The sequence below is a fragment of the Drosophila miranda genome, chromosome 2, assembly GCF_003369915.1.
Source record: "Drosophila miranda strain MSH22 chromosome 2, D.miranda_PacBio2.1, whole genome shotgun sequence".
Taxonomy (NCBI): domain Eukaryota; kingdom Metazoa; phylum Arthropoda; class Insecta; order Diptera; family Drosophilidae; genus Drosophila; species Drosophila miranda.
Genome location: NC_046675.1, coordinates 9,227,454 through 9,249,257, shown reverse-complemented (window position 1 = coordinate 9,249,257; position 21,804 = coordinate 9,227,454). Strand labels below are relative to the sequence as shown.

At 50.2% G+C, this 21,804-nt stretch overlaps 1 protein-coding gene across 1 annotated transcript; it reads left to right on the top strand.

Moving 5' to 3' along the window:
• The first annotated feature begins 8 nt into the window (after positions 1–8).
• LOC108156533 (dynein beta chain, ciliary) lies at positions 9–20,334 on the top strand. Its single transcript, XM_017288040.2, has 19 exons — positions 9–136; positions 198–296; positions 2,608–2,781; positions 2,842–3,101; positions 3,184–3,523; positions 3,579–3,844; positions 3,905–4,472; positions 4,534–4,646; positions 4,722–5,013; positions 5,079–5,232; positions 5,289–6,116; positions 6,173–9,432; positions 10,461–12,133; positions 12,203–12,422; positions 12,746–14,784; positions 14,855–15,160; positions 15,219–17,981; positions 18,038–18,232; positions 20,130–20,334. The coding sequence occupies exons 1-19, from the start codon at positions 101–103 to the stop codon at positions 20,227–20,229; spliced, it is 13,686 nt and encodes a 4,561-aa protein (XP_017143529.1). The 5' UTR covers positions 9–100; the 3' UTR covers positions 20,230–20,334.
• Positions 20,335–21,804: the final 1,470 nt, after the last annotated feature.

Here is a 21,804-nt window from a genome sequence, read left to right as displayed (position 1 = left end):
ATCACTCATATACATAGGACTCAACTTATTGTTGAGTTTAGTCATACTAATTTTTATTTTGTGAACTACAGAACAGCATCTACAGAACGACTGCCACAAAATGGCTGATGATGATAAGGATAAGAAAAAGGAAGTGGTGGGTATCCTGATATACGCAAAATCATTGCCCCGATCCCTCATGCACTCACTCCACACAGATCGACAATCGGCCCGAGTTCTTTTGGAACTATGTGTCCAAGACCATGCGCCTAAAGCTGGAGAAATGGACCAAACTGATAACCACCAACGAGTACAAGGTAAGCGCTACACCGACTAATTGTTGCCGTGTTGCTGTGTGGTCTCTCAGGTACATAAACGCATGTCCAGTCGGAGGGAATGGTTACATTTCTCCGAATGAATAGAACAAATGGGTTTTGGCCTCGGTGGGGTGTGCATGGCTGAAAAATAAATGTATGTGTTAATTGTCGGGGGAAAAGGTCTCGTGCAACAGATCCTTGCTGCGAATATTCAGGGCCTTTTCAGCGCCTGCGGTTCATTTGACGCCACGCGGCCCTTGTGGCATATTTGCTTTGATTTTGGCGCATTTACAGTTTGCATAATTTTCCTTGGCTGCCGCGGCTGGAAAACGAGTTGTCCCTTTTAGAATTCATAATTTGAAAAATTATGCACCAGGTGACGGTTGTGGTGGTGGTGGCCTTGGGGAACCTTTTGTTTGGTGTACCTTTTTTTTGTTGGCCTGGCCCCTTTTCGCATTTGAATTGCTCGGAAATGTTGGCCCTTTTGTTGGCGTTGGTGCTCTTTTAATTGTTGCAAATATTATTTTTATTTCGGGTGTTGACAAGCACGCAATTAGCGTCCGCACAGTGACTGCCTCGTTTGACCCCGTTTGTTTAAAGATTTTCACTGCGTGCCACCTGGAAACGGTCAAATGGCCAAAAACTAACTTCAATTTTCATTTAACGACCAACCAGGCGCTGGCAGGAGGCAGTCGGCAGCAGTATGTACAGCGTCCAAATATTTTCACAATTTAAATGCTAGTGCAGTGCCAGGAAGGATAGTGGGTGGTGCAGGCTCGGGAAAGCGGCTAAGCAGATTGCCAGCCTAACTGACTTTGGGGCCGCGGCCGGCAGTTTGACAATTTTTCGCCATGCGCGCTCAAATATGCCGCAAACGCAGCTGAGGCCCGAAACTCGCTTCGACCCTTCATTTGTTTATGTCCCACCTTCATGGAGGAGAGGACCTCCGTCAACCAACATCCTATATCGTATATTCCACTATAAAGGCCCACCGCCCAACAATTGTCCACTGGCCAAAATGCTGGGACGTGGGTGCCTCTGTGTTTTTGCGTGTGTGGGTGCACGCTTCGTTGGCCATTTGGACAAAACTTATTAGACACAAGTGTATTTAGCCCATATGCGTATGCCCCGTCTGTCTCTGCACATTCCTCCCTCGCTTTATAGGCTTATGTAACTAACTGCGGGCCAGTCGTCTCCGGGCGGACTGAGATATACAACACACAACGAGAAAAAGAGGATTTTTTATTTGATTGAGTTTTCGTTTTGAGTATTTCATACACAATTTACAAAACTATCTATAAGCCAGTATAAGATCGAGGAAATAAAAGGATTTGTGCATTATACATATAGCAACGGGAATGTGTGAAGGAAAAAAAATTGTATAGGATAAATGAAACCATTATCTATAAGATTGTATAATTTGTATTAACTTATTTTATAGAACTTTTGAAACGTATTCGCACATTTCTTTTTTAATGAGATATGTTCTTTTAATTTTTCGACAAGGATATTTAATATCAAAGTACCTGTAATGGCCGCCAAATCGCATGGAAATTCGCAATATTTACGAAATATTTTGTAACACTCAAAAAATTAATTTCTGCTTTTTCCGAGTGCACGCATCTACATACATTTATCAATCGGATGCCCCGCAGCATTGCCGTTCTCGATGGCGATGTGCAGTTGAACAGAAATAATATTTTGCTGCCATTGTCGAACGGTACAGTGTCCCTTGTCCGGTCCGCCTGGCTCCGGGCTCGTCTCCAGTGGCGACTATGGGAGCCTGGAGTAGGATAGTAGGAGCAGGGCGGTGGACCGGCAACTGTGCGACGTTGCCGCACAATTCCTTTGTAATTAGATAACGTAACAGAGGCATCAACATGGCGACCGCAGCACTTCCGCTCCCGTTGCACGTAGCAAGGAAGTGTTCAGTATTGTGGGGGATTTTAGAGGCCAGGAGGCGTTTACAGGATGCCTAGCTAGGCACTTTTGCCACGCCCCAAAGGCCGCCTCCAATGCACTCGATGGGCACTGCACACATTTTCCATGCACATTTTCTGATTATTTTGCAAAATCGCAACATTTACCGCTGTCCTGCTGTCCTGCCCCTCCTCCTCCTCCTCCTGCTGTCGTTGGCAGTATAATTAGCCACAGTCCCAGCCTGCAACGCGACCCTACACGAAGAGAGAGTGAGAGAGACACCAGTGTGGCACGCCTGCCCACAATCCCCTTGTCGACTTTGTCCAATTTCCCCCAACGTGCACACTCGAATGGTTTTTAAGCGATGCGTTCGCAAATTCCTCTTCGACAGGATCTGATAATGGAGTTCCTGAACGATCCGAAAAAGCATCGCCTGATATTTACCATCAATTCGGGCGGACAGCTGTATCCCACCTACAACTTTCCGGTGAAGCCGCGCTCCAAGGTGGCCTACTTCATACGGAACTATACGCCCCTGACCCTGACCGAGGAGAATATGCTTGACGTGAGTTTTTCCCACATTTTCTAGAGCATTAACCGATAACCGATTTCCATTGTCTCTTAGTCCCTGATGATTGGCGATCTGCTGCCCAATCCATTGGCCAATCTATCAGTGCTGTGCGATGAGGTTTTCTTTCCGCTGCTGAACAACGTCGTCAATCAGGTGGGATGGACCAGTGTGATTGCCAACGACATGAAGACGGAGTCCCAGGAGATGCGCAATGGCATTGCCCAGATGAAGGGACTGGTCATCAATCGGACAATATTCCCCCTCCCCATTTGTATGGATGAGGTCATGGAAGCCGCACCGTCCATCGCCGCTGGGTTCGTGACGCAAATTGCTCTTTTGATTACGCCTCGTCAGAGTTGCCCTTTGCCTCCTTTTTTTCTTTCCTTTTCCCTGCAGGAACATTTCTGTGGTTGATTCCGTGATGAAGCATTCACTCGAATTCATGGTTGTCAAATGGCTCGATTCGGTGGAGGATCTGGTCAATATCAAGCCTGGTGACAAGATATACTCGAAGGAACAATTTCCACTGCCGGAGTCTATTTTTGCCTTCTGGGAATCACGTCTGGATAATCTGGAAAATCTGGCTGATCAGTTGGGCGATGCGCGCATCAAAACGATTGGCTTTGTCCTCGAGAAAATCCAATCAATATTTGAACAGTCCTATCGCCGAATAGTGGAGCTCGTCCTCGAGGCACTGGCCGAGGCCAGGGACATAACGAAATGCCTAGCATCCCTGGTAAGAGGGAGATTTACAAAACAGTCGAAAGGTATCCAACTAATATCCCTTTCAGAAAAAGAAAATGGAAAAGTTTGAGGCGAATGATATGGATGACAATAGATCCGAGATCCGTCCGCTGATGCTGACGGTGGGTCTGGTGTGGGGACACTCGCGGTACTTTCACACTCTCGACAATATGACGCTGTTCTTCAACGCCTTGCACAACTCCCTGATTGAGTGCGCCATACGCACCATAGAGCCCGACTCATTGTTTCAGGGCGACATAGACGAGGCGTATAAGAAGATATCTACGAATATTCAGCATTTGGAGTATTACAAGTGGGTTTCTGTTCACATTGTGGGATGAATTCCCAATACCTTACCTCCTCTCAACTGCAGATCCATCTACAAAGAGTGCCGCAACTCTCTGAAAAAGTTCAAAATAGGCACCACCTTCAACTCCCAGGACTGGACATGGCATCCCGAGAAAATCTTTACCCGATTGGATGCGTTCATCGAGCGCCTACAGGTACTGAAGGAGATGTTCAACACGGGCCGCGACTTCATCAAGCTGGAGAAGATTGTGATGGGCGGCCTCAAGGGACGGCAAATCACTGCTGCACTCGAGAAAATCCTGGATGAATTCAACACTAACTACCGCGAGTGGACCAACATACAGTACAACCCATTGGATCCGAACGCTGAGGGCTCGCAATTCGAAGAGGATCGCTTGAGTTTTAAGGAAAAAACGGATACTTTGGAGCGCATGATAGCGTTTCAGTTTGAGAAAGCCCTCGAGGACACACATGACTTGCTGCTGGGCGGTATGCTGTTAATGCGGCCTATCATCAAGGCGCACATGGATCCCTTCATGCACGTCATAGTGGATGATTTCGAGGAGGAGATCATGAATGTAAAAGAGGACTTTAATGAGTTCAGGGGCATATACATAATGAAGGGAGTGGATGTAAGTAGATCTTAACGGAATTACATTTTTCATTATCTAAAGTTTCGGTTTGTTTCCACAGGAACTTCCCACCGATGATTGTTTCCCAAAAGTTTCCGGCGCTGTGTCATTTCTCAAGAAACTGAGATATCGCATAACCGCCATGAATAAAGAGCATGAAATGTACGAGTATCCGTAAGTATTTTAGCCAGGATTTCCAGTAGAACATCACCCTTATTATATATTTTTTTTCCTCACCTTTTTCTGCAGACTTTTCGAAAACGAACGCGGTGCCAATGTCATGGAAATCTACAATCTAATGCTGAATGAAATCGATGAGTTTATTCAGCAAATATTAGACAATTGGATGGTGGAATGCTGGCAAGGCATTCAAGAGGATATGGCTCTGAACCTGCTGCTGAAGGACGAGGAGGGGCTTATCAGTGTTAATTTTACCGATAGACTGAAGATAGCCTTAAAAGACATCAAAGTGCTGCGATTACTCGGTTGTGAGATGACTCCGGAACTGATGAATTTCTTCAGCCGCGAAGAGCAGCTCTGGGTGGGCAAAATTAATAATAAATTATTGGATTTTTACAGGTGCTAATTATGCTATTTCCTCCGCAGCAAGCCCGCATTAAGCTGATGCGCATTGCCGAGTGGTACAACGACACCAATGAGCGTGCCCATCCCACTGAAAAAGGTCTGATTGCTGCAGAAATGTCTATGATTGAGCAGCAAATGGCCCCAATGATTGAATCAATAACATGGAATGAATTCAGTAAGTTCCATCAGTTAAAATCCCGTTAGCAGATACTTAGTCTGTACTTCGCATAGGTCAAAGATTCATCGTGATGATCTTCAAAATGGTCAAATATCTGCACGATCGTCTGGTGGCCGCTCAGGAGAATCTGCAGGCCATAAAGGATAGCATACGCTCCTGGGGCAAGGTGCCGCTCTTCCAGCGAAAGGATCTCAATCCACGCCTGCTGCTCCACACAGACCCACGGGAACCCATCCTGGAGGAGCGTGCGATGTTGGCATCCATTACCCAGCGACTCATCGACCTGCTCATGTACGTCAATCTGAAGCTGTTCTTCGACATTCCACGGCGCTACACCCTGCCGCCTGGGGAGCACGGCGAAGAGGAGGACGACGGTGATGGCATTTGGCCGCCGCTTGTCAGTCTGTCCGTGATGACCACGGTGCAGGTTAAGAAGAAACATGACGGCGAGGAGGAGGAGGATGAAGAGGAGGTCGAAGAAGAGCAGTCGGAGAGTGAGCAGGAGGTCATCACTCCGTTCCATCGCTACGAGCTCCTCAAAGGCGTCAGCGAAGAGGAGCGTCAGCTGTTCCGCGAATACGAGTTATACGTCGACACCATTATTGCGGAGAGTCTGCTGGATGCCGTTATCACAAGCACCACATACCTTCGTATGGAGGTTGAGAATCGCTATGAGAACAACTCTCCCATCTTTGAGATATTCATGGAGCTGCAGGAGCCGAATGTTGTCTACTTTCTTAACCTGGATCTAGCCTCCAAAGCGGGATTTTCGGTCTTTGTGGACACGATATTGGGCAACATTACCGATCAGATGCGTCTCCTATATCGCGTGGCCCAGGATCCACCAGAAATCACAGGGGAGGACGCAATGAACTTCTTGGGTGAGTCCAAGATTGATTGATTTAAATTCATAATCTTAATCTTTAATCTTCCATAGATGAGTTGGACGACAAGCAAGATCTGGATAGGCAAATCAGTGATATAACCAACAAAGTCAAGATAGCCCTTCAGGCTATTCGCGTCCATGGCAAAGGATATATGGAGTACTCCTACCTCTGGATATGGAACAGGCAGAACTATCTCATGGAGGTGAAGAAGTACGGCCGCAACCTCACGCTGGACGAACGCGATGCGGAGGCTGAGCTGGAGGGCAGCTCGGGTGTCGCTCCTTTGGGCACGGACTTCCCACCGCTCTCTGTGTACAAGGAACAGCTGGATAAGTTCATAGCGTTGCAGGATCAAGTACGCACTTGGGACACCTATGAGGACTTTTTCGTGTTCTTGCGCCTGAATATGGGGGGCTTCAAGACGTCGGTGCTCAATTTAGTGGGTCAGTGGATCAGCCTCTTCAAGATGGATCTCATCAATCGCGTCAAGGACTCGCTCAAGGAGCTGCAGGACTTTGTGGACGAGGCAAATATAGTGCTCAAGGTGGAACTGCAAAAAGACGACTTCGAAGGCCTGATCAAGATCCTTTCCGTCCTGAATCAAATCAACGAGAAACAGTTTATCTACGACTCAATGTTTGAGCCCCTCAAGGAGATCATCGATCTGCTGAAGCAATACAACTACGAGTTCAAGGACACTGAACTGGCACAAATCAACGAGCTGCCAGATGCCTGGATGAAGGTCAAGCGTCTGGCGGCCACCACAAAGCAGCTGATCGCCCCCATCCAGAGCTACCAGGTGGATCTGATCGAGAAGCGCATTATGCTCTGCGACAATATGGCCAACACTTATCGCAAGAAGTTCGTGCTGAAGAAGTTCTTCAATGTCCCATGTCCCAATTGCTACGATTTGATCGATCAGGCCGACTTGGAGATCGTTGCCCTGGAGGAGCGGCAAAAGAGTCTCGCGGAATCGGCTGTTCTGTTCGAGCTGCAGGGTCCAGACCCAGCCAAGATCGAGCTGTGTCGCAGCGATCTGAAACTGGTGAAGATCATGTGGGACTTTGCCATCACCATTCAGTCGACGATCAACGACTGGCAGAAGACCCCGTGGAAGAAGATCGACATAGAGACCATGGACCAGGAGTGCAAAAAGTTTGGCCGCGAGCTACGTGGCCTCGACAAGACCATGCGTACCTGGGAGCCCTTTATCTTCATGGAGGCTTCGCTTAAGAATCTTATGACTTCTCTCAGGGCCGTCACAGAGCTGCAGAACCCCGCGATCCGCGACCGTCATTGGATCGAGCTGATGCAAACCACTAAGGTGAAGTTCAGCATGGACGACTCCACAACGTTGAAGAATCTCATCGACCTCAATCTTCACGAGTACGAGGAGGATGTGAAGAACATCGTGGACAAGTCCGTGAAGGAGATGGCCATGGAGAAGCAACTGCGCGACATAGCCACTGCCTGGGCAACCATGGAGTTTGGCAACGAGATACACGAGCGCACTGGCCTGAAGCTGCTCAAGGCATCCGAGGAGATGATCGAGATGCTGGAGGATCATCAGGGGCAGCTGCAGAACATGGCCTCCTCCAAGTACATTGCCTTCTTTGAGACCGAAGTCCGCTCCTGGCAGCAGAAGCTCTCCAATGCGGACCAGATCATTGGCTCCTGGTTCGAGGTGCAGCGCAAGTGGCAGTACCTGGAGAGCATATTCATTGGCTCCGAGGATATCCGCTCACAGCTGCCGGAGGACTCAAAGCGCTTCGACTACATAGACAAGGAGTTCAAGGCGCTGCTGGCCCAAATGAATTCCGATCGCAATGTGGTCCGCTCCACAAATCGTTCCGGCAGCAAGCTCTACGAACATCTCGAGGGTCTGCTGAAGATGCTCCTCCTCTGTGAGAAGGCATTGAACGACTACCTGGAGACGAAGCGTTTGGCCTATCCGCGCTTCTATTTCGTGTCCTCTGCAGACTTGCTGGACATTCTGTCGAATGGCAACAATCCTGCCGCAGTATCCCGCCATCTCACCAAGCTATACGATTCGCTGGGGAAGCTCAACCTCATTTCTGGGTCCAAGAACGCCGCTGGCATGGTGGCCAAGGAGCTGGAGGAGTACGTGCCGTTCCTGGACAACTGCGACTGCAGCGGCAAGGTCGAGGTATGGCTGAATCGTGTCACCGACAAAATGCGCGACACGCTGAGGGATCAGCTAAAGCGATCCCTCACCACCTACGACCACAAGCCACGTCATGTCTGGATCTTCGAGTGGCCCGCCCAACCGGCCCTGGTCGGTACACAAATTATGTGGACGACGGAGACAAACGATGCCTTTGCCAAGGTTCAGCAGCGCTACGAAAACGCCCTCAAGGACTACAACAAGAAGCAGGTGAATCAGCTGAATAATCTGATTATGCTCCTGCTGGGCGACCTCACGGCTGCCGAGCGGCAAAAGGTCATGACAGTGTGCACCATCGATGTGCACAGTCGTGATGTGGTGTCCACGATCATTGCCAAAAAGGTCGAAGTGCAGACGGCCTTCCAGTGGCAGAGCCAGCTGCGTCATCGATGGGATAACAAAATCGACGACTGCTTTGCCAACATCTGCGATGCGCAGTTCCGCTACGACTACGAATATCTGGGGAACACCCCGCGTCTGGTGATCACACCGCTCACAGATCGCTGCTACATCACGCTGACCCAATCCCTGCATCTGGTGATGGGTGGCGCCCCGGCTGGGCCCGCTGGAACGGGAAAAACAGAAACCACGAAAGATCTGGGACGAGCATTGGGCATGATGGTGTACGTCTTCAACTGCTCCGAACAGATGGACTACAAATCGATTGGCAACATCCACAAGGGCCTGGCCCAGACGGGCGCCTGGGGCTGTTTCGATGAGTTCAACCGCATCTCCGTGGAAGTACTCTCCGTGGTGGCTGTGCAGGTCAAGTGCATACAGGATGCCATCAAGGCGAAGAAGCAGACATTCAGCTTCCTCGGCGAGCACATATCGCTGCGTAACACCGTGGGCGTGTTTATAACCATGAATCCTGGATATGCGGGTCGAGCGGAGCTGCCCGAGAACCTGAAGGCACTGTATCGACCCTGTGCGATGGTGGTGCCCGATTTTGCACTGATTAGTGAAATCATGTTGGTGGCCGAGGGCTTCCAGGAGGCACGTCTGCTGGCACGCAAATTTATCACCCTCTATACGCTGTGCAAGGAGCTGCTCTCGAAACAGGACCATTACGATTGGGGTCTGCGTGCCATCAAGTCGGTGCTGGTCGTTGCCGGTGCCCTGCGGGTGAGTCCTCGTCTAACCCGAAACCTAACCCACTCGTTTACTCCTTCACTCTTTCACTCGCTCTCACTCGATTCTGGGAGCCATAATTAGCTGCGCCAGTAAAGTGGGAGAATGACCTACAATAAGATTTAGTGTGCTCTCATGCAACTAAACTTAATATTTCACGTACATTTAACCTACGGTACGGGTACGGGTACGGGTACGGGTTAGAGTACCGGTATGGGTAAGGGGTACGGGTTTAAATGTCGTAATTTTCCCATTGGCAGCAGTCGCTCCTCCACTTCGCTCCTTCGAGGCACTGCACGAATGTTTTACTGTTCCCCAAAGTTTGTCTCAATTACGTGCGTGCCAGACTGCCAGTCAGGACGCTGCTCATCCGCTCAGTGGTGGCCGAGAGCCGAATATTAAGACTGTAGCGCATTTCTCAGCGAGCGATGCGACCCGCAAACCTCGCATCCCGTTTGTCATTGGCAACTTTTTAATTAAAAGTTTCATCCGAGTAATGGGATATTTGCACTGCGAAATGCTACGAGAACCACGGACCACGGACTACGACTACAACAACGATACGTACCTCCCACAGATACTTGTGTGCAATATTTGTGGGTGTCGCTATCACTATCGCACATCGCCCATCGGCCATCGTCGCCTTGCCTTGCCTTGCCTTGCCTTGCCTTGCCTTGCCTTGCATTGGCTTGCCTTTTCCTTTGGCTCCTTTCCTTCATTTGCTACAAGTATCTAATTGCCAAAAGGATTTGCAAAACTTCGACCTTATATAACGGACTGGGATTGACCTCCCTATCCCTCTCTCTCACGCCTCATTCTTCCGCTCTTGTTGGTGTTTTTAGCCCCGGCAAACTTTTTGGCCAGCAATTGCCAAAACTATGCCCAAAACACACAGACTACGGCAGGGCTACGGCTACGTGAGTCCGGGCTAATGAGCTGCAAAAGTCACGCGCACAATTAGTTGGGTAAAGATTTTAATTAAAGGTCACATCGATTTCTTTTCCCCTGTATCTCCCCTTTAGCGCGACGATCGCCAGCGGCCGGAGGATCAGGTGCTGATGCGAGCACTGCGTGATTTTAATATCCCGAAAATTGTGACCGACGATGTGCCCGTATTCATGGGTCTAATTGGTGACCTGTTTCCGGCCTTGGATGTGCCCCGAAAGCGTATCATGGAATTTGAGGCCGTCATCAAACGATCGGCTCTTGACCTAAAACTGCAGCCCGAGGATGGATTCATCTTGAAGATCGTTCAGCTGGAGGAGCTGTTCGCCGTGCGCCACTCTGTGTTCATTATTGGCTTTGCCGGAACGGGAAAATCTGAAGTGTGGAAAACGCTGAACAAAACGTACCAGAACCAGAAGCGAAAGCCCCACTACAACGACCTCAATCCCAAGGCGGTGACCAATGACGAGCTGTTCGGCATCGTCAATCCAGCCACGCGCGAATGGAAGGACGGTCTGTTCTCGATTCTGATGCGCGACCAGGCCAATCTCGGAGGCACGGGACCCAAGTGGATTGTGCTCGACGGAGACATTGATCCCATGTGGATCGAGAGTCTCAACACGGTGATGGATGACAATAAAGTGCTCACGCTGGCGAGTAACGAGCGCATTGCTTTGACCAAGGAGATGAGACTGCTCTTCGAGATCGCTTCGCTGCGAACGGCTACGCCGGCCACCGTATCGAGGGCTGGCATTCTGTACATCAATCCGCAGGACTTGGGCTGGACACCGTTCATCCAGTCGTGGCTGGGAACCCGCACCAATGCCAGCGAGGTGGCCACACTCAATGTGCTGTTCGACAAGTATGTGCCGCCACTGCTGGACATCTTCCGGAATCGACTCAAGTCCATCACACCCATCTCGGATATTGCGCGGCTGCAGATGACCTGCTTCCTGCTGGACAGCATGCTGACGCCACAGAATGTGCCCAACGATTGCCCCAAGGACTGGTACGAGATCTACTTTGTGTTCAGCATCGTGTGGGGCTTTGGGTCGTCACTGTTCCAGGACCAGATCATCGACTGGCGCAACGAGTTCAGCAAGTGGTTCCTCAACGAGTACAAGGCCGTCAAGTTCCCGTCATCGGGAAATATATTCTCGTTCTACATTGACAACGAGACCAAGAAGTTCTTGCCGTGGACCAATCTGGTGCCAGAGTTCGAGTTGGATATGGATATGCCGCTGCAATCCAATTTGGTAAACACAAATGAGACCACACGTCTGCGATTCTTCATGGACACCCTGATCGAGGCTGATCACCCGTTGATGCTGATCGGACCGCCTGGCTCTGGGAAGACCATCCTGATGAATGCCAAGCTGAATGCCTTGCCCACCGAGAAATATGCGGTGACGAATGTGCCATTCAACTTTTACACCACTTCGGAGATGCTGCAGCGCATCCTGGAGAAGCCGCTCGAGAAGAAGGCCGGACGCAACTATGGTCCCATTGGCAACAAGCGTATGATCTACTTTGTCGATGACATGAACATGCCCGAGGTGGACAAGTACTTTACCGTCCAGCCGCACACGCTGATCCGGCAGTTCATGGACTATCACCATTGGTACGATCGCCAGAAAATGACTCTGAGGGACATACACAAATGTAATTTTGTGGCTTGCATGAATCCCTCGGCGGGTTCCTTCACCATCGATCCACGACTGCAGCGACACTTCTGTTCCTTTGCTGTGAAGTGAGTCACGAGAAACATTACTCAGATTATTTGTTCAATTGATTGATTTTTCCTCCTCCTGCCACACAGTCCACCCAGCCCGGACGCCTTGTTCCACATCCTCAATTCGATACTCTCTCAACATTTAAACAACCCCGCCCAGAAGTTCGACAAGACAGTCGTCCGACTGTGCGAGAGCATGGTCACAACGGCCATTACGCTGCATCAGAAGGTGGCGGCCACATTCCTTCCCACCGCCATTAAGTTCCATTACAATTTCAATCTACGGGATATAGCCAATATATTTACGGTGAGTTTTTTTATAGAAGACTGCAGGAAAACATGTTGCATGAGGCACTAAAAAGCAGCACTAAGAGGCACTAAGCTTGCTCTCTGTTCTTCAATGAATTGGTCAGCTGATTCGGTCCGCAGAATCCAATAACAAAATAGATTGGATCTTGGTATTTTATAGTCTCTGATAGAAAGAAATTCCTTTCACGCGAAGACAAATATTCATTAAAATTTACATTCTTATTCAATTTTGTTTTGAATGAATTTATAGACATCCTTAGTCGTTAAAAAGGGTATAATTGCAGCTATTAAATTAATATTAATATCTGTTCTTTCCTCCAGGGTATTCTGTATGCCAACAACGAGACGTGTCCAAATTTCAATTATATGATCCGCCTGTGGGTACACGAATGCTATCGGGTCTATGGCGATAAGCTGGTGGACTACACGGACATTGGAAACTTCAAGAAGATCGTCGCTGATTGCGTGCGCAAGGGCATTGAAGGAATTAGTGAGGAGGTGATTTATTCACAGCCGCAAATTTACTGTCACTTTGCCAAGGGATTGACGGATATCAAGTACATGCCCATACCGGGCTGGGAGAGGCTTAAGGCACTGCTGGAGGAGGCCCAGGATCGCTATAACGACTATGTGGGTGCCATGAACCTGGTACTGTTCGACGATGCCATGTCGCACGTGTGTCGCATAAGTCGCATTGTAGAGTCCTCCAGAGGATATGCCCTGCTGATTGGCGTCGGCGGTTCGGGCAAGCAATCCCTCACTCGTTTGGCGGCATTCATCTCATCGCTGGACGTGTTTCAGGTGCAACTGACAAAGGACTACAGTGTCAATGACTTGAAGGTGAACATAGCAGGTCTTTATGCGAAAGCTGGCGTCAAAAGCACAGCCTGCTGCTTCCTGATGACTGACTCCGAGGTGGCGCGCGAGCAGTTCCTTGTGCTGGTCAACGATCTGCTGGCATCCGGAGACATTCACGAACTCTTCCCCGACGACGAGGTGGAGAACATTGTGAATGCCGTGCGCAACGAGGTGAAACAGCTGGGTATCGTGGACAGCAAAGAAAACTGCTGGAAGTACTTCATCGAGAAGGTTCGCAGTCTGTTGAAGGTGGTGCTCTGCTTCTCGCCTGTGGGGGCCACGTTGCGAGTGCGATCCCGAAAGTTCCCAGCTCTGGTGAACTGCACCACCATTGATTGGTTCCACGAGTGGCCGCAGCAGGCCCTCGAGTCGGTGTCCATGCGGTTCCTATCCGAGATAACGGTGCTGCCCAAGGAACTCGCCTTTCCGGTGTCCAAGTTTATGGCCTATGTCCACAAGACGGTCAACGATATATCACAGGTTTATTTGGCCAACGCCAAGCGCTACAACTACACGACACCCAAGTCCTTCCTCGAGCTAATTGCTCTCTACTCGAAGCTGCTGCACGAGAAGGTGAAGGCCAATCTGGATCGCCGCATTCGTCTGGAAAACGGCCTCATCAAGCTGGCAAGTTGCACCAAAGAAGTGGATGCCCTGCAGGATGTCCTCAAGGTACAGGAGGTCGAGCTGAAGATCAAGAACCAGGACGCCGACAACCTGATTGTAGTGGTCGGCACAGAGAACGAAAAGGTGTCCAAGGAACGAGCGTTCGCCACCAAAGAGGAGAAGAATGTGCGGCAAATCGAAGAGGATGTCACGGCCAAGGCCAAGCTCTGCGAAGAGGATTTCCTGAAGGCACAGCCAGCCCTGCTAGCTGCCCAGGAGGCGCTCAACACCCTCAACAAGAACAATCTGACGGAATTGAAGTCTTTTGGCTCTCCCCCAGATGCTGTGGTGAGTGTCTGCGGCGCCGTCTTGGTGCTGTTCGCCAGCAAGGGCAAGATACCCAAGGATCGCAGCTGGAAATCGTGCCGTGTCATCATGGGCAATGTGGACAAGTTCCTCGACAATCTCATCAACTACGACAAGAAGCACATTCATCCGGACGTCATCAAAGCCCTGCAGCCATACATTAACGATCCAGATTTCAATCCAGAAAAGATCATATCCAAGTCCTCGGCTGCCGCCGGTCTCTGTTCGTGGGTCATCAACATCAATCGCTTCTACGACGTGTACTTGATAGTGGAGCCCAAGGAGCGGGCCTTGTTGGAGTCGGAGAAGGAGCTGCAGGATGCCCGCGACAAGCTAACGGCCCTGAACAAACGCCTCACCGAATTGGAGGAGCAGCTGAATGTCCTGCAAATGGAGTACGACGAAGCCCTGGGCGAGAAGCAAAAGTGCCAGGATGAGGCCGACAAAACGGCCTTTACCATCGATATTGCCAATCGCTTGATTGGAGGCCTGGCCAATGAGAAGGTCCGCTGGACAGAGTCCGTCAAGAGGTAACACAAATTGCAGCAACAAAAATTACATTTAATCGATTTCATTTAATGAACTTTCTGCCGCGAATAGCTTGACATCTGGCATCCGACAACTTCCTGGAGATATTCTGATAATTTCGTGCTTCATTTCGTATGTGGGTTGCTTCACCCGCGCCTATCGCACCGAGCTCCAGGAGAAGATGTGGGCGCCAGCCTTCAAGAACAGTGAGCCACCCATTCCATCGACGGACGGCGTCGATCCCTTTGACATGATCTGCGATGATGCCCAAATCGCCGAATGGAACAATCAGGGACTGCCAAGCGATCGCATGTCGGCGGAAAATGCCGCAATCCTTGTGCAATCGGAGCGCTATCCGCTCATGATCGATCCGCAGCTGTAAGTAGTAGACTACCCCTAAGTAACATATTTCATCTAATAAAACTCTGATCCACAGTCAGGGCATCAAATGGGTGAAGTCCAAGTACGGTGCTGGTCTAGTCGTCCTGCGACTCACACAGCGGGGATATCTCGATCAGGTGGAGAAGGCTGTTAGCAATGGCAGTGTTCTTCTGATAGAGAACATTGGCGAGAATGTGGATCCCGTGCTCAATCCGCTGCTGGGACGACAGCTGATTAAAAAGGGCACCATTCTGAAGATCGGTGATCGTGAGATCGACTTCAATCCAAAGTTCCGACTGATTCTGCACACAAAGCTGGCCAATCCCCATTACAAGCCCGAAATGCAGGCTCAGACGACACTGATCAACTTCACGGTGACCCGCGACGGTCTCGAGGATCAGCTGCTGGCGGAAGTCGTGAAGGTGGAACGCCCCGATCTGGAGTCCATGCGTACACGACTGACCCAGCAACAGAATCACTTCAAGATCACACTGAAATTCCTCGAAGATGATCTCCTGGCTCGCCTTTCATCCGCTGGCGACAATGTGCTGGAGGATGTGACTTTGGTGATGAATCTGGAGAAGACCAAAAAGACGGCCGACGAAATCGAGATCAAGGTGGCCGAAGCAAAGATCACTGGTGTCCAGATCGACTCGGCTCGTGAGGCATATCGCCCGGCTGCGGAGCGTGCCTCCATTATCTACTTCATTCTGAATGACCTGTTCAAGATCAATCCCATCTACCAGTTCTCCCTGAAGGCCTTCACCGTGGTCTTCAACAATGCCATGCTGAAGGCCACGCCCGCCGAAAAGCTCAAGGATCGAGTGGAGAACCTTATCGACTCGATAACCTACTGCACCTACGTGTACACATCCCGAGGCCTGTTCGAGCAGGACAAGCTCATATTCCTCACCCAAATGTGCATCCAGATCCTAGTGACGGCCGGCGAGGTGGAGCCCATTGAGCTGGACTTTCTGCTGCGATTCCCCTACATGCCCAATCAAACATCCAACTTTCCCTGGATGACGAATCTCGGCTGGGGCGGCATACGGGCGTTGAACAATCTGCCAGCGTTCAAGGGTCTGGAGAAGGATATTGAGGGCTCCCACAAGCGCTGGAAGAAGTTTGTCGACTCGGAGAGTCCTGAGAACGAAAAGTTCCCCGGCGAATGGAAGGGAAAATCGGCCATTCAGAGATTGTGTATTATGCGCTGCATTCGTCCTGATCGCATGTCCTATGCGATGCAAACGTTTATCGACGAGAAGCTCGGCTCCAAATACATAGATGCACGATCCGTGGAGTTTGCCAAGACCTTTGAGGAGTCCAGCCCCGAGACGCACATGTTCTTTGTACTCTCACCAGGCGTGGATCCACTGAAGGATGTGGAGAAACTTGGAAAAACTCTTGGTTTCAGCTTCGATCACGAGAATTTCCACAGCGTTTCGCTCGGCCAGGGTCAGGAGATCGTGGCCGAGAATGCCATTGAGACGGCCTCACAGAACGGCCACTGGGTCATCTTGCAGAACATTCATTTGGTGGCCCGCTGGCTGCCCAGCCTTGAGAAGAAAATGGAGTCCTCGCTGAACAATGCCCACGAGAACTACCGACTCTTCCTAAGCGCCGAGCCCGCTGGCGATCCACTGATGCACATTCTACCACAGGGCATCCTAGAGTCGGCCATAAAGATAACCAATGAACCGCCCACGGGAATGATGGCCAATATCCACAAGGCCCTGGACAACTTCAGCGATGAAACCCTGGAGATGTGCTCCAAGGAAACGGAGTTCAAGGCCGTTCTCTTCTCGCTGTGCTACTTCCATGCGGTCGTCGCCGAGCGCCGCAAGTTCGGGCCGCAGGGCTGGAACCGTAGCTATCCCTTCAACGTGGGAGACCTCACCATCTCCGTGTATGTGCTGTACAATTATTTGGAGGCCAACACCCGTGTGCCGTGGGAGGATCTGCGCTACCTGTTCGGCGAGATCATGTACGGTGGCCACATCACAGACGACTGGGACAGACGCCTGTGCCGCACCTATCTGGAGGAGTTCATGCAGCCGGAGCTGATCGACGGCGAGCTGGAGTACTGCCCGGGCTTCCCGGCACCGGGCATCCTCAAATATGCCGGCTATCATCAGTACATCGATGACAATCTGCCATCGGAGAGTCCCTCTTTGTATGGCCTGCACTCGAATGCCGAGATTGGATTCCTCACCACCGTCTCGGAACGTCTCTTCCGCATTGTGTTCGAGCTGCAGCCGCGCATGTCCAGCGGCGGAAGCGGTGGCGGCGAGTCCGTCTCCCAGGAGGACATCACCAAGGGCATCATTGAGGATCTGCTAGACAAGATACCCACACCGTTCAATATCCTGGAGCTCATGGGTCGCGTGGAGGACCGCAATCCATACATAATTGTCGCCTTCCAGGAGTGCGAACGCATGAACATGCTGATGGCCGAACTCCGGCGATCTCTCAACGAGATCGATCTGGGCCTCAAGGGCGAGCTGACGATCTCGTCGCTTATGGAGGACCTCATGCTGTGCCTATACATGGATCAGGTGCCCGAGCAGTGGACCAAGCTGGCCTATCCCAGCTTGCTGGGTCTTCAGTCCTGGTTCAGCGATCTCATGTTGCGTCTACGCGAGCTGGAGGGTTGGGTGGCCGACTTCCGGCTGCCCTCGTCCATTTGGCTGGCGGGCTTCTTCAATCCCCAGTCACTGCTGACGGCCATTATGCAGCAGACGGCGCGCAAGAACGAGTGGCCTCTCGATCGCATGTGCCTCAATTGTGATGTTACGAAGAAGTTTAAGGAGGAGTTCACGTAAGCGAATCTACCTGATCCACTGATCGAGCAAGGGTTTAAGTGCCTCTCCACAGCTCTGCTCCACGCGAAGGTGCCTATGTGAATGGCCTGTTTATGGAGGGTGCTCGATGGGACATGAAAATGGGCACCATCACCGATGCCTTCAACAAGGAACTGTTCCCGGCCATGCCCGTCATCTACATCAAGGCCGTCACCCAGGACAAGCAGGAAACGAAGAATATATACGAATGTCCAGTCTATAAAATTCGGTATGTCCCCCTACCTCTAACCACAAACGATGGGCCCGGCCCACTCCCACTCCCACTCCTCTCTTCAGTCCACACTATTCACTGCCCAGTGTCCATCTCTAATCGCCGCCGGATGTCCGCATAGAAATTTGCCTCCATTGTTTTTGTGTGTTTCTGCTGCCGGACTCTCGTTATATTTGTCGCTGGGTTTTTTTCGGGGGGTCGGGGGATCCCAGGGGAATCTGGGGGTATTCTTTTTTGTTCGAGAGTAGAGCTTCGTTGTTGTCAGCATTCGCTTTCAATTTCCTCATCCACTCGAACTAACATCCTTCCGCTGACTTGTCGTCATGGTTGCTCATTCATGGCCATTTTCGCAGTGTCTGCGTTCGTCGTCCTCGCTCCGCTCCGCTCTCTGGTTAGGGAGGGGTGGTGGGCTCTCTGCTTCTCCGGTCAATCGTCAATCGTCAGCAGGGCCGCCTGTCCGTGTGTCAATCAATTGTGAATTGTTTATTGAATGTTATCGTTGGACTGCACACAATGCCACTAACAGTCCCGTCCAGTCCAGACCAGTTGTTGGCACTGGATCTGGCATTGCCTTCGTTTGGTTTTTTCCTTTCTAGCCATCATCATCATTTTTTTTTTTTTTTTTTTTTTCTTTTTGTTTCAACTCCTGGCAGTGGGGGAAATCGGCGGGGACTTACGGCTGGGACGACTGGCTACTAACATTGTTTACACTGTCAAACGCTCTATTTTCTATTTAGCTTTTTGTCTAGATTGTACAGATGGAAACGGCGGGCGGCGGGCGGCGGGGTGGTTGTCTCCCTTTCTATTTGCACGCTGATCGATTTGTTCTTCAGTCTGGGCACGGGCATTGGGCCTTTCATTGAGTGATTTGGCTGGGGGAAGTGTCTCTTGTTATACCCTTTAAAGGAAGACTAGTCCATCCCATCTAGGTTTAATCTGCTCACAAGTACGTTCCAAAAATATCCATAAAATACTATCCATAAAATTGATGTAAACTGCTAATATGTAAGCACTCTATCAGATAAGATCGATTGACCTTTAAGGGTATCAAAAGCCGTTTTGCCATCATTCCTTTCATGTTTTAAATAGATACTGCAGCCCAATGGTCTCATAAATTTTGTCCAAATGGAAATGGCCTTCGTTCGTAATGAAATAGTGTTGACTTTTCTCATCCACACACACAGACACTCATTCATTGAATCGCGGGTCCTTAACAAATGCAAGAGATTGCTTTTAAACGAGAACGACGCCATGCAGTCTGCTGCCCAGCCTCGCCGTGGTCTCCGCTGGCAGCCATGTGATGATTTGTTCGCCCATAATGAAACTCATCAGCAGCTATCGAGCACGAGTATATCCAGGCAGGCAGTCGGGAGTCGGGAGTCCTGGCAGTCGGGGCTAAAGGGTTTATCCATAAAGTACTACAAGTTGTGCGCCCAGCGATGCAGCCAAGATCGACGCTTGGCATAAATTCAAAAAGTCCCAGCGGCAGCGGCAGCGGCAGCAGCACGACTGCCACTTGCAGGGGAAAAGCATAGTAAAAGCATTTTACAGTTTCATTTTTCATGGCTCAGCGCCGTCCCGATGTCCGATGTCCGCTGTCCGCTGTCTGACGTCCGCTTGCTGCCCGGCTTTTGTGCGATTTACTTAATTTGAAGTATGCCGGGTCCAGGGCTGGGTCCGGGTGCCGAGCGCCGAGGCCATCGAGCAATTCCTTTTAAAATCAATTTGAGGTTTATTTTTCTTGCGGCTTTCTTCTGGCCTGGCCTGGCCTGGCCGCTGCCATTCTGTCCCCATCGATTCCATTTGGCTTCCTTCGTTTTCTTTTCAATGTTTGACTTGGACTGTCACACTATTTATGCACATCCCTACATCCTTATATTCTTACTCTTTGCAGACTCCGAGGACCCACTTTCGTTTGGACATTTAATCTGAAGAGCAAGGAGAAAGCCAGCAAATGGACCCTGGCCGGCGTTTGTCTCCTGCTGCAGACGTAAGAGTCTCCACCAACCAGCAATCCCAGCAGCCTATTCCCCCAGCAAAGTAAACTATGTAAAATAATCTGCGTTATTGTTAAATATATATTAAATTGATGGATGAAATGTGCGTGTGACAGCAGCTTTTGTCAGCCTCACGGTCCAGCATCAGGGGTAAGGGGGAAGAGTAAGTTTTAAGCTGAGGGCAAACAGCTTGTGCAAATTCATTAACAACAGAGCCCTTCCTCATTCCAAAAGACCCATTCCATCCCAGCACAGATTTCAACCGCCACAGAAGGAAGCCCGCAACAGTTGCGGTTGCCTCTGGAAAATGAGGGCAATGCATTTGCCCCGAGGGCCCCAGAGAGTTCCCAATCCAAAGCAGCGGGTTGCCAAGCCCTTGTTTTTGATGTGACGCTGATATTTAAAAGTGGAGTTCACATCAAAGTTACACAACGAACGGTCCGTCCCCATCCTACTCATCATCATCATCATCATCATGAACAGCAGCAGCATCAGCAAGCAGGCCACCACACAAAAATGGGGTATACATAGGGTCGTATATATGGCAGGGTGACTATATTAGCAGCATTACCCAATGGTTTTTGTATGAAGGTGTCCAAAATCTAACCACTCGTCGGTTGGGGAAAACACTTTAGTTTAGTTTCCCCATGCAGGATAAGCTACTTCTGAGGGTATGCCTTCCAAATTATTTCAAATTCTTCAATGGAAAGAGCAAATCTTCAAGGACCACGACAGGGCATCCTTAGGGTCGGTTCGAGTGGCATCTGGGGCAAGTGTTCCTGCCTCTTTCCATGTGCAGTACTTGCAGTAATTGCGTAGCATTTTAACTGTGCTGCACTCATAGCCTGCTACTGCCACTGCCACTGGTACTGCCACTGGTACTGGTTTTGGCTTTGTTGCTGCGGGTGCTTTTTGCAGCTGCAACTGCAACTGGAATTGCAACTGCAACGAGTTGCTGTTTGCTGCTCTTACTTGACACATGTCAGTCAGTCACTCAAAGCGCTTGACTTTCGAGTGAGAGAAGCCAGGCGATGCGGCAGGCGACTGGGATTTGGATTTGGATTGGGATCCGAGCTGAGATCGAGATTACGATTGCGAGGAGAGTGTGAAGCCATAAATTTAAGTTAATGCACAGCAGAATAGGGCACTTAAACTGTCAGTTATGAGGCCGCCATTCGATCAAAGCCGAACATTAAGCATACGCCATGATGTACGTACGGGGCCATTGGCCATCCTCATTATTTACAGGAATCTCTCAGTAGCACTACCGCCTACCCTCCCATCCGGTCGAATGCTGATGTTGACTTATGAACTTGCAGAAAACTTGCAGCAGCAAAACGGAAATTACATTTCGCTCACTTCGTGTGCAATTAAAGTCGAGCGGGGCTCGCACGGGAGCGAACAGAAACTTTTCCCTTCTGAAAGCGGCATTTTGCATTTGCATTTGCATTTGAAAACGCGGCGGCACACACTTTAAAGTGTTTCTGTTAATTCGAATTTGAAGTTTGATCGATATGTGGGGCGTGGATGGCATGGCTGGCAGCGGCTGGTTGCGGCGGCCGCCCAATGGCC